The sequence below is a fragment of the Nicotiana tabacum genome, chromosome 17 (assembly GCF_000715075.1).
Source record: "Nicotiana tabacum cultivar K326 chromosome 17, ASM71507v2, whole genome shotgun sequence".
Classification (NCBI taxonomy): domain Eukaryota; kingdom Viridiplantae; phylum Streptophyta; class Magnoliopsida; order Solanales; family Solanaceae; genus Nicotiana; species Nicotiana tabacum.
The window spans coordinates 61,717,391-61,730,708 of NC_134096.1; the positions used below are offsets into that span (position 1 = coordinate 61,717,391).

At 39.7% G+C, this 13,318-nt stretch overlaps 1 protein-coding gene across 1 annotated transcript; it reads left to right on the forward strand.

Moving 5' to 3' along the window:
* The first annotated feature begins 5,644 nt into the window (after window positions 1–5,644).
* LOC107825834 (protein GLUTAMINE DUMPER 2-like) lies at window positions 5,645–5,980 on the forward strand. Its single transcript, XM_075235605.1, has one exon. It carries the CDS (start codon window positions 5,645–5,647, stop codon window positions 5,978–5,980), a length of 336 nt encoding a protein of 111 aa, XP_075091706.1.
* The last annotated feature ends 7,338 nt before the right edge of the window (window positions 5,981–13,318 follow it).

Below are 13,318 nucleotides of genomic sequence, written 5' to 3' on the forward strand. Positions count from 1 at the left end.
ATTAATATATATATATATATATATATATATATATATATATATATCGACTTAAAAATTTATTCCAAAAAGTCAACGCGGGACCCGCCTCTCGGAATCCGGCATAATTTTTACGAAATCCGATCAATATGAGTTCAACCATACTAAAATTATCAAATTCCTCCCCTTTTAAATTAATTTATTTATACTTAATAATTTACAATAAATGTTTTCAAAGTATTTTCCAGTAATGAATAATAAATCTTATCCATACCTTATAGGTTAAGCTAAGTGTATGACAATCTCAGAATATACATAAAATGATAAAAAGATCCAACCGGCTTAGGGCATGCTTATATTAGCAGTCATGAGTTCAATCAGGTGATTAATAAGCTTCTAAAATCAATAGAACCACAAAGGCATGTCAAAGAGATAAAACTAGCTTAAAGGTGATGAGCTAGTGTAGTTTTAAAATAAATCATTTTATTTATTTGCCCAATTTTGTCTTTTCTCTTTTGCTTAGATTAATTCATATAATTCGAGTTTGGCCGGGACCCACCGTTGTGGACCTCGAGGAGTGCCTAACACCTTCTCCTCGAGGTAATTTGAGCCCTTTCCCGATCTTTGGTGACACGAAGTGGTTAATCCAGAGTTATTTGCAAAATAGGTGCCCTAACGCTCCTTAATCCGTTAGGTGGCGACTCTCTCTTTTAATACCTCCTTTAAAAGAGTTGTCACATGTCGAGGTCCGTAGTAGGCTCGCTCATCGGCGCTCGTCCATACTAGGCTCTGTATCTCGTCCATGCTGGGCTCGCTCATAGGCGCTCGGCCACATTACCATCTTTGGCCTCTTCCAAGGTTTTTCTCCTCATGCTATACATGGAATAATATTTTTCAACAATGAGGGAAGCCGCTCGACGCTTAAGTTCTTCTTCGAGTTGGGTAACCTCGGCGGAAAGGTTTTCCCTGGCGGATCTAGCAGATTGGAGGTTGACGTTGAGCTCACGGACAGTTGAACTAAAGAGCATATTATGCTCAATAGTTTTCCTGTACTTCTCTTCCAGCTGGGCATGTGTTCGCCTCCACTGCAGCAAGCTCTTCACTTTTGGAGTTCAAGGCTACTTCCAAGTTAATCACTCTTTTAGCGGAGGCAGCCTCGCGGTCGATTGCAGTAAGAATGACATTCTAGACTTCTGCCCATTTAGTCTTGGCCTCATCAAATCAAATCCTCAGCGGCCCAATTTCTTGGCTAAGGGTTACCACTTCTTGCTCGCTTTACTGCAAACGAGCCTCTAATACAACGGCCTCAGCAACTCTGGTTTCTAGTTCCGAGAGGCGGAGAATAGTCTGGTCCTGATCCGCCAAAATCTGATCCCGTTCAAAGTAAGTTCTTTCTTCTCGCGAATCAATCTTTGAAGGCCCTCAGAAGCAAGAAAGTTGACCTATAAAATAAGAAGAGGTAAATTTTAGAATGCATTTGTTCAAAGTAGAAGAAATAACAGAGGAAGGAAGGAACGTACCGTTGCGGTGTTATGCATAGCATTGTTCAACAAACACTCTCCCGAGAGTATCTGAATCTTTTTCCAGTCTTTTTCTAAATCCATAGGCTTCAAGTAATTAGCAAGATCCACCGGCCGTGATAGCAGGTTGCACCCGGTAGAGACAGAAAGAGTGATGTTCCTCCTCCTTTTTGGATATACAGAAGGAGCGGCATAATTTTGCCCCAAAATCCCATGAACTAGGGACTGTGGAAGAGGAACACCTTCTCCATGTTCAGGTGCGACCGACGGAGATGGTGTAGCAATCGCTGGCGGAAAAGTAGACGAAGATAGAAATGATGTAGCAGCTGCTGGTGTTGGTGAAGGTGGAGATGAAGATGATGGAGTTGAAGAGTGAGAAGCAGCTGCATCCAATGCAGTGCTGGTTGTTTGATGATTGCCTACCAAAGAAGGCAGGGATCCGGTACTCAGCCTCGCAGCACCGATTACAGCAATTGGGGCCCAGAAGCGGGATTTGGCAAATTCTATTAAATTTGATTCTCCCCAAAGTGCTGAGATATCTTCATCAGTTGGTGCAACTATCTCAACAGGTTGAGCATCATGTTGAGATGATGAGGATCGTCGCCTTATGTGTAAGGAAGATCCCTCATCAACAACTTCTTCATCATCATCAATCATCATGGTGTCTACGACGGCCCAGAAGGAGGACCAATCATCATAGCCACCACAGACAATTCGGGGGCATCCGTCTTTGCCCTTTATTCTTTTCCCCGGCCGTGGAAGAGTGTCTTCTCTATGTTTGTTTATCCTCCGGCCGGGGACTCCGTAAAGAAATGTTTGCACCCGAAACAGGCCCGGAGATACCTGTTCGAGTAAGTGCTTCCTGAAGCAACCTCGTTGCATTAGCAGGATCAGTCAGAACATCCTCATCGGGGACAGCAACAGAGCCTGCATGTAGACCTAATTCCATGAACAAAGTCAGAAGGGTTCAACCAAGTTCTTCATACACAAAAATAAAAGCAAGGTAAATTAGAGTTACCATGAATTTTGGCCTTTCACCCGTAGTTAAGGGCTAGTTCTTTCCACGAACAAGTTTCGGGCGTTGTGGCATCCAAAATCTTCTGAACCCACCAGTTTAAACCTTTCACCACCGGTGGGAGCCATCAAGTTGTTGAAATATACGGAGCATGAAGAGATGATACGGCCATAGAAGAATATTACACAAAGAACTTACGAGTGTGGTTCCAAGCAACCGGAAAGGATGAAGTCGTTGTCAGAATGATGTCGTTGGTGGTAACTGCAATGAACCATTCCATCCATCCATGGTTGTTGTCATCATCCATGCTAGACAATAAAGCATGGTGGACACGCTTGCAAAGGTTTATCATTCCCCCGCGAAAGATTTTGGGGGAATAGAGATTCATCACATGAGCTAAGGTTAGCTCCTCTCCAGTTTCTTGGCACAAGCGTCGGAGGCACGCGATCGTCCTCCACACTGAAGGACTTACCTATGACAAACTTACCTGGTAGCGAAGGCAAAACTCCGTAATCACGGAATCAAGCTCTCCGCTCTAAGAAAATGCACCCACAGTAAAGCGATACGTGAAAAACTATGTAAAACCTTCCTTTGGAAGGGTTACTTCCTTCGATAGATCAAGAGCGATAATTTCCAACTCATTGTAGCGGCAACCCTCCTTCACAACAAGAATACTGGAAGGACGAATGGAAGAAGGGTACCTACTAACAGCCCATGTACGAGGGTTAGTAGTAGGAAGTTTCTCTTCAAAATCCTTCAAAGTGCTAAGCCTTCTTAGGATGATGGAATCCACTGTTGGAGGAACGGAATACTCGGTTTTGTTCTTATTCTTTGTAGGACCACCATGTTTGGAGGAATAAGCCATTGGAAAAGAAGAAGGTAAAAAGTTTATGTTTGGAGAAAGTCAGAAAAAGGATGAAAAACAAGGATGCAAATTAGAAGCTCAAGCAAGTGTGAAATGCTAAGGAAAAGAAAGTTGCGTATAAGTAAAATTTTGGCGGCTAAATTCATGACCATGATTACCTCGATAATCGGTAAATTTTGTGTTGAATCATGGGATGGCGGGTGTTCGGGGCATTAAATGCGGAGAGACGTGCATTTAATCAACTGTTAGAGACCTTCGGAGGGAATTATAGTAATTCCCGCCAAAAAGGTGTCTCTACCAACTTACCGGTAACACAAAGTTATGTCACCGGAAAGTAGAGTCACTATCTGTATAGGGTAAAATATGATATGACACGTGGCTGACTAAAAGGAGGACACGTGAAATACAAGATGGAATGGATGAGGACTGAACGCAGCTACTGCGCTTGTCACCGGAACGAATAACGTTCATAAAAGTGTATTAAATGCCCTGTGCCCGATAGCATTTACTAAGGAATATTCTACAGCATTAAGATCGACGGTCCGTTACAGAGAATTTGATATTTATGCTCAACGTTACATCTTCATCAATGACCCTCATAATTGGCATTAAAGGAGGGCACGATCCTAGGACCTCTTTCCCCAAGCATAGCTATAAATAGTGAGCTCAGTTACCATTGTAAAGGACACGAATTTTCTAGCAAGAACATATACTATATTCTATATTACAAAGCTTTATACAATTTCATTTTCTTGCTTTTAGATCTTATCATTGCTGTGTTCGGAAACCGTATTCACGGAATCATCATCTTTGTTATTTCATCTAAGTATTGTGTATTTCTTCAATTATTACATTATTTCAGGATCAAATTAGTTCATTTGTCTAGAAACAATATATAAATTTAACTGTACCGTTTTACGAGTAAACAGATATGTGTCAAATATTCTTTGCCGTTTGAATCCGTTTGAAAACAAACATGATCACATAAATGTGACGGAAGGAGTATAATATAAGAATATCAAATATTTATGCTTGATCAAATATACAATATCAATATATGAGAATGTTTCGTTTAATTTATTTTAATCCTAGACGTCAAGTCTCCAAATGTATGATTAGCATCTATGATGGAGTTGGTGGGATGCGGTGGCTCGGAAACGTAATGTTTTTGAAGTGGAAATTGGAAAAAGGGGGAAACATTATAATTAGACGTAAGGTTTTTGAACACTGTTGGGATCATGAACTGTCTGGTGGCTGTGATAGCTTCTGTCCACATTAACTAAGATTACAAGGGCGCATTTACAGCTAATTAAATTACGAGCTAATTCGACAAACTTCAATTGCTTGCTTCAGATTCTATATTTTTGGTTTTGCATTTAAGACAATGGTGTTTCCAAAGCCCAATGGTTTATTACTACTTATCAAAAAATTCCATTGGTTTATTTAATACAAAAACACCCTATTTTCAAGTGGTATATTCCCCAAGATCACATCTGTTTGCTTATAATAAAGCTTTTTAAAAATATTTTCAAAGATCTTGCTTACATTTTTCAAAACAAAATATTTTCAGAAAGTACTTCAAAAACCTTTTTTTGGTAAAGAATGGTAATGAGGCACTTTTTTTATTAATGAAAAGTCCTTTTTCTTAATAATAAAAAAACTCAAATCTTCGTGAAAAAAATAGCTACGTAATGACCTTTTTTTTCCGTCACAAACTATTTTTCTCCAATGAAACATTTTACGGCATTCAGTGTCCCAAAAAAATATATATATGATCATGTTCTCTCCTTTTGTATTAGTTAGTGGCAAACATTTTGTGCCAATACTATTTTCCTCCTGTCCTGCAATATAATCATGTTATGAATAAAGCGTCCCTTCGTTCCACAAATATATGGTTTTAAAGAACAAAATAACAAACAACAGTAGCAGCTAGCAATGAAAAGGTACTAAATAAAACCATGCCCCTCGGAACTTTATCTACCTTTTGAAAAGCGAAAGCAAAAGGTTCCAGAATTACTTTCCTGGAAATATCATAACTTAATAAACAAAATTAAACTTTTGTCGTGCAATTTGTAAAGCAACAGGAAAATCTTTTTGTAGCCTAGTGCCATTTTAGCAATTTTATATATAAGTCACACTGTCACAGTGCTTGTACAGCAGCAAGTTGTTTGGTATTACCTCTATAAAACTCAACACAATTCAAGATTTTTATTTCAGCTATAACACAGTTTCAACATATATATAGAGAGAGCTGAGAAAATTATAATCATGAGGGCTGTAGCCACAAACTCAACCTCCATCTCCAATGGTAGTACTATGGGCTCAAATGGTAGTACTTCATTGTTGCATTGGAGATCTCCACTTCCTTACCTTTTTGGAAGTTTAGCATTAACGTTAACACTCATTGCCATGGCACTTCTCTTCCTCGTTTGTTCCTATCGTAAACGGTCGTCTTCCACGGCAACTGACGTCGAGAAATCTGCATATTCTGATCACAAGACAAGTGGTAGTGTGGAGATGACTCCAAAGATCGTCGTTATCATGGCTGGTGACCAGAAACCGACCCACCTCGCTGTTCCACTTTCTTCATCTTCTCAACTATAGGTGACACATGAACGGGTTGAATCACATTTAATTTGGACGGGTCAAAATATATTAAACGAATTATGATTCAACCTAGTTAAAGTTCACTCTGATCGAAGGTCAAGATGTGTGTGGATAACTGAAGTGGTCCAACCTAACTCACTTTTCCTTACTTTTCTTATTTTGGCGGTGGCTCTAATCGGATCCATTAACTTGATTCCGTCAAAATTTTGTTAGCTATTGGTCTCCTAGTACAAGCTTGGGATTCTTTTTTGTATTTGTACGGGAAATGTAAAACAATTTTGAGAAATAGTACTAAGTGTTCTAATATTGAGTTTTTCACGAATTCTTCATTTGGTTGGAATTTCACTGTGTATAACTATTTATACTTTGATATCCCACAATTTTCTTCTCGAGGTAAATCAACAATCTTCTGTGTAAAAATTCTTTACTAATGTTGCCGGAGTTTTATGCATGTCTGGACCCGCTCATCTCGTTTCCTTTTTCATTTCCGGCCGCTTTCGGTGGTTCGTCTAGTGGATAATCCTAAATAACTTCTTGCGACCTTTATTAATTATTAGTAGGAACTTTATTACTCCTTCCTTCCGTTTCAATGTAGATGAGGTAGTTTGATTCAGCATGAAATTTAAGGGGAATAAAAAGACTTCTAAAATTTGTGATTTTAAGAGCTTAAGGGATAAAAGCTTTATGGAGCCATGGCATTTGTGTGGTTATAAATAATTTTTATTAAGGGTAAAATGGGTGAAATGAAGAGTTTAAAATAGAATTATTTCCAAATTTAGAAATGCATCATTTATTTTGGAACAGACTAAAAAGGAAAGTAACTCATCTAATTTGAAACGGAGGGAGTAGGAGATACCAACAGTGGGAAATGTATTTTATTTTTGTTTTCTGTTGAGAGAGGTCAGACGACGTTAGTTTGAGGCGGATCTAAAATTTTAAACTTATGAGTTCTTACAACAATTTCAAGTTAATATATATGAAAATTGAATCTTTCAAGCTAAGTATCCTTATATTTTTAATGAAAATTTTTGTATAAATATAAGGGTCTACACAAAAGTTATTAGGTTCATGTGAACCTCTAACCTTTGCACTAGATCCGCCCATGACTTGTGAATAGAATGAAAGAGAAGCAGAAAAGAAAAAAGAAAAATCCTTGGTAAGATTGTATAATATATATATATATACACAATCTTTTTAAGGTATTATGAGGCCTTGAGTAGCTTCACTTCAGGTATTATGACTTGTACGTGTGGTCGAAATTGAATTTCGGGAAATCTAGAGTTGGTTTAGAAAGAAAATTCTCATTTCGGAAGCTTTAAGTTGGAAGAATTGACTAAAGTGTGATTTTTAAGTAAACGACCTCGAAATAGGGATTTGAAGGTTCCAACAGGTTCGTATGATGATTTTGGACTTGGGCGTATTTCCGGATCGAGTTTTGGATGACCCGAGGGCGTTTTCGGCGCCTATTGTGGAAGTTGGCATTTTGGAAGAAACTTCATAAAAATTGGGTTGAGGTGTATTTCAATGTTATTGATGTCCGTTTGGAATTCCGAGTCTGGAAATAGCTCCGTATGGTAATTCTGGTATTGGGAGCGCATCTGGAAGTGGATTCCGAAGTCCGTAGGTCATTTGGCGGAAGTGAGAAATTCGAAGGTTTTTAGAAAGCTTGACTGGGAGTGGACTTTTAATATCGGGGTAAGCTTGACGCGTTCGCGAAGAGGAACTTTGAGGCTGGTGGGATTTGGCCTTCGCGAATGCGAGGCAGTGGACACCAACGCAAGGTAGTAGCTGGGCAAGCCTTCTCGAACGCGGCCAAGGCGACGCGAGCGCGAAGAAGAAAGGGGGAGATGGGCCTAAGCCTATTTGGCCTACACGAACGCGTAGAAGGGAATATGAACGTGAGGGGTCTGGGCAGCTGGCCTTCGTGAACTCGACCAGGATGACGCGAACGCTAAGAGGAAATTTGGAGGCAGTGTTTCCTAGGCCTTCGCGATCGCGATGGTCTTTCCGCTATCGCAAAGAAGGGTGGACCTCAGCTAGGCCGAATGTTTTTAAAGAGGGGTTTGGATTCATTTATTCATTTTTCACACGGCCTGGGTGAGTTTTGGAGCTTTTGAAGAGGGGATTTAATCATCAAGCAAGACGTAAGTGATCTCTACTAGTTGTGAGTTACATACATGGTTTTTATATGGACTCAAGCATGGAATTTGTAGAGATTTGGGATTTTGGTAGAAAAACCTAGAAATTTATATTTTTTGGATTTTGACCACGAATTTGGGCATGGAATTAAAAATAAATTATATATTTGGGTTCGTGATGCTATGGGTAATGTTTATCTTCTAAAGTTTTCAGAATCCGGGCACGTGGGCCCGAGAGTGATTTTATCGACTTTTCGAACAGAGTTGGAAATTGTCGTAAATTGAATTATAATGAGTATTAGAGTATATATTTATGTGTTTGCACATTTATTGACTAGTTTTGGAGTATTGGTCATCGATTTGAGTTGTTGGAAGGGCTTGGGAGCCGGTTGTGGAACTTCGGAGCGAGGTAAGTCTCATTTCTAACCTTGTAAGAGGGAATTAACCCCATAGGTAAATCAAATTATTATATACTTTTATTTGTGGTGGCTACGTACGCACGAGGTGACGAGAGTCCGTGCGTAGCTACTATTATGCTTATGTTTGAGTAGTTTAGGACCCATATCATGTTGTACTTGCGATGTTGCGCCCTACTTGTTAAATTAAATGTTTAAAACATTTAGAAACTCTATAAAGGAATTGTAAAAAGGTTAAACTTCATTTACTTGGCAGTTAAATGGGAATTTAAAATTCTTGAAATATTTACCCCTTAATAAATCTTGAATTGGTTGTTTCATGTGTTTTTCTCTTTTCTGGAGCGGGTCGAACGCCTCAGTAGTAGATAGATGCATATATGGTTCGTGTCGTTCGACCCTCAGCAGTGCACAGTTTAAATATTATGTTAGATCGGGTTGTACGATCTCGGCATGATATGCGTATGATATATTTTTTGGAATTGATAATAATCGATATTGCTTTCATTGGCCCGAGATAAAAAAAATATGTTAACTAACAAAAATAAATTTGAAAATTTCTTATGAACAAAAATATTGTTTACTTATTTCATGTTGTTGAGCTTACAGTCGTTCTACATAATCTATGCTTAATTATTTCATTGATATTTTATTTATAGCCCATAGTAAGTGTCGAAGTCGACCCATCGTCACTACTTCTTCGAGGTTAGGCGAGATACTTACTCGGTACGCGTTGATTTACGTACTCATACTACACTTGGTGCATATTTTTGTGCATGTGCATATATGTCTAGTGGCCTTGTGGGCACAGATGCGCGGTTATTACGGGGATTTAGGTGAATTGCATTCCACATTACGAGTCCGCAGCTAGCAGAGTCTCCTTCAGAGTATTTATATTTCTCCTATCTGAATTTGTATTCCGAACAGATGTTGTATTTTATTTTACATTCCTAGTTGAAGCTCATGCACTTGTGACATCGGGTTTTGGGGTGTTTTCGGTTGTCATGTATTGAAATTATTAAAAATATTATTATTTAGTTTGCAAATTAGATCTTTTACTATTTAATTGAAGGAAATATGATTTCACAAATATTAAAATGAGAACCAAATTAAGTATTTATTTTTGGCTTGCCTGACAGCGATGTCCGGCGCCATCACGACCTTTAATGAATTTTGGGTCGTGACAGCATGGTATCAGAGCACTAGGTTCACTTAGGTCTCACGAGTCATGAGCAAGTCTAGTAGAGTCTTGCGGATCGGTAGAGAGACGTCTGTACTTATCTTCGAGAGACTACAGGACTGTTAGAAGCACTTCCCTTCTTGATTCCTCATCGTGTGATTTGATTCCTTTGAGGCTTTTTCCTTCATTCCCTCCCTATTCAGTCTTATGCTACGTGAAGCACTTGTTATAAATTGAGAATCGAGGAATTTTAATGGTACTACAGATGTGGTGCAGGATGTTTTTCCCTGCGTATTTGATTGGGCTATTGTCGTCGTCTTGTGGAAGGTCGTTCTGTCATTGCAGCTTTGTATCAGTATTACCTAAGGTTTTGAGATTTTGAATTGATTGTTATGAAGATTCGTGCATTGCTATCGCACAATATTTGAGTAATAGTAGGATACTTGTCTATGTGTAGGGGCAGTGAATGATTTGAAAGGAGGTTTTTCTCAATACCTGATTCAAGGGTTCAGTGTTTTATTTCCAACGGAGGAAAGGCATTCAGACTAAGACTGTTTAGGTTTGGGTTGATGGAGTAACGAGACTTGTTATTTTCGAGCATGGTGGAATTTCCATCTGTGATGTGGTGTCGTTGTCCTTGTTGAATGCGTTAAGTTCGCCAGTGTTATTGTCTTCTTCAACTCGCCTTCGAGGCAGGGTATTGTGAGATGGTGTCAGGGAAGCGGCTGTCAGAGATCGCAGTGTGCAGTGGTTTAGAATCGAATCGGTGTTTCTAGTGTTGATGGATCGAGAAAGATAATCTTCGAAAAGATTTAAAGTTGGTAGTGATCGATTGGTTCAAGTGCTACAAAGATAGATTTTGATTTAAGGCAACAACTGGGCAGTGAAGGATCTGGAAAGACACGTGGGAGGTGTCTTGTCGTGGTTAAGTTTCGAGAAGGCCAAGTGTGAGAAGCAGAAGTTGAGTAGTTGCTTAAAGGTAAGGGTTTGACCAAAGTGGGAGAGTGGTAGAGTATTAGATGGGTTTTGTGGTAGGATAGCTACACGCGTTGGGGAAAGTTTTAAGTGATTTGGAACTCATGGTGGACAGTGACTAAGTCTACGAACTTAATTTGGAATATTGGTTGCTATACGAAAAGGAGTTGTATGATATGAAGAAGGATACAACATGACTTTGGATTGGAATGTATTGTCGCACCTTTCGTTGATGTCCATGAGAAATGAACGGACTTGTACAGGTGGTAAACGAGAACGGGCTCAGGATAGTTTATTGGTTTCGTGGTAATTGTACCCGGTGCAGCATTGTTGGAAGATGTCGGCATGGAATTTCCACGAGTGGGTTATTTCTGGTGAGCAGGTTAACTGTTGCGTAGTATTGATGAAGCTTCTACGAAGAATTTTACTGGCTATCCGGTAAGAGGTCGAATATGTAAATGTGGCTAGTGATTCAAAGCGTTCATGAAATAGTTAATAGGAAGATTTCGAGGAATTTGGTGGGTCAATTGCGCAAGGTCATATCAGTAAGGAAGAAGGAATCTTGGTAGGTACCAAGGTCATGTAATGGTAGCTTCAAGCTTAAGTGGAAGAGCCCCACCACCTACGATTGGATTGCATTGTTGTCTACTTGTGAGGTTTCTGGTTATCGGCATATTGGTGGGTTGCCACGACTAAGGAAAAGAGAACATCAGTGGTGAATTGAGACAAGGATTTGAGGAATGTGTGTTATATTTTATCGGTTCATGTTCAGGTTTTGGGAAGACTTAGAGTCTATGCTTCGTGTAGATGTGATGTACAAGGAAAGGAATTCATCCGGTTGCTTCTTTGAGAGGATGTTCATGTGCCAGCAGGGCCTTGGAGTTGATTATATTCGGGAACAAGTCAGAGTGGGCGACTCTCAACAATGGTTCTAGTGGGTTCAAAAAAAAAATCAAAGTGTGGTGACTAAGGATTTTGAGCTAGTCGTATGGTTAAGTATCGAGGTTTTGCAATGGATTATGAAAGGGGCTTGGGGTATTCTATGTTATCATCGGTCTGTAGTGTAGCATTGGAGGAATGGGAGAAAATAACTTCGGATTCATAGAGGAATTATTAGAATGGTATACCAGTTGAAGATGCGAATGTGAGCACCAGGAGGGTATGAGTTAGTTTATGGGTTTTGAGACAACATGGTCTCGTGAAATAAGGTCACTCAGATGAGTGCGGATTTTGGTTTCGTTATGTTTTAAATGGAGCTATTATTATTCCTAAGGTAAATCCGGAATAAATTAGAAGAAGTGGCTCGGTTGGTAATGGTTGAATCAACACGGTTATGGCAGTGACCAGTTTCTCCAGCGTGAAATTATACATGTAGTTTGTGGTTGTACACTTGGGCTTGAGCGCCACCAAAACTTGGTTGATTTGGGAGGTATTCGATTTGTATGTATTTGTTGTGTAAGGGGATTTTCGGAAGCATTATGGCAGTTTAAATCACGACATGAGGTTGTATTTTCTGCGGTTTGGGAATTTAGTTGCGCGTTGCATTGGTTCTTCTGAAATGATCTAAGTAAAAGGTTTCTATATGATGAAGTGTTTATTCTATTAATGGATCAGGGGTTATTATAGAATTCCGGTACTCTCACATATTGGCATGTTAGGTGCAGTGAACGGCATGGGAAATTGGAAGCTGAGGATCAAGGTTGCGGTTTGGTGTTGACAAGAATGTCACGAGCTCGGATGATCAGGGAAGAATTCAGATGTTTAGAGTAAGCTGGTATTTTCTTTAGTGTCACTTGAGATCGGTGTCCTGTGTAAGAGGCTTTGTGTACTGATTTGCGGCTTCTTGATTTGCTTTACAGCATTAGTGTGGCCAGTGGTATGGATGTGCAGACTTGTTACCTGGTGCGGAAGGTCGTGGGAGCGTATACCACAAGAACAATGTATGAGTATGACATGTAGTCACTTGATTGATTAAAGATTTGAAACCAAGTATAGAGATTTGGTATTATCGCTAATATGAGAGTTTAGGCCTGAAAGGCGCTCTATTCAGTTGGTTGTGAATTGTGGAAGTTTGTTCCGGATTTGACGGTTGTTCTTTTGTGTCATGGGAAAAAGGGGTGTTGTGGATCCTTGTAAGGTTATTAGCCCAGTGCGGTACGATCAGAATTGACTTGAGGTCTGTGGATGGATCTAAATGTGAATGTGGGCTAGAATCAAGTCGGATGTGTTCATTTCAGAATAGCGTTGTTTTTGGAGGGGTCTTCGGGCCTTGGATGTTATTTTTGTTGTTGGCCCTTCCGTGTAGTCTCTATAGTTCCATGTGGGTTGTGAGGCCGTTTGATTATTCACACTCGTATTAAGATCCCGTATAGTTTGTGGTGTTATATGAGCAGGATGGCTCTCGAGATGCAGGTCATTTATTTCACCTTATTTGTGCTTGAGTTTTATAGCGTATGACGCTACCCGTCTCCCAAGGATTTGTATTATGCACTTGGCGTGCTTATGATTGATATTCGGGCATTTTGTGAGTATAAGCGTTAAGGCTCGATGTGTGTTTTCATTAGATTATTATGTGTGGATCGGGTGGCACGCCGCCACGGGTATATGGTTGGATCGGGTGGCACGCCGC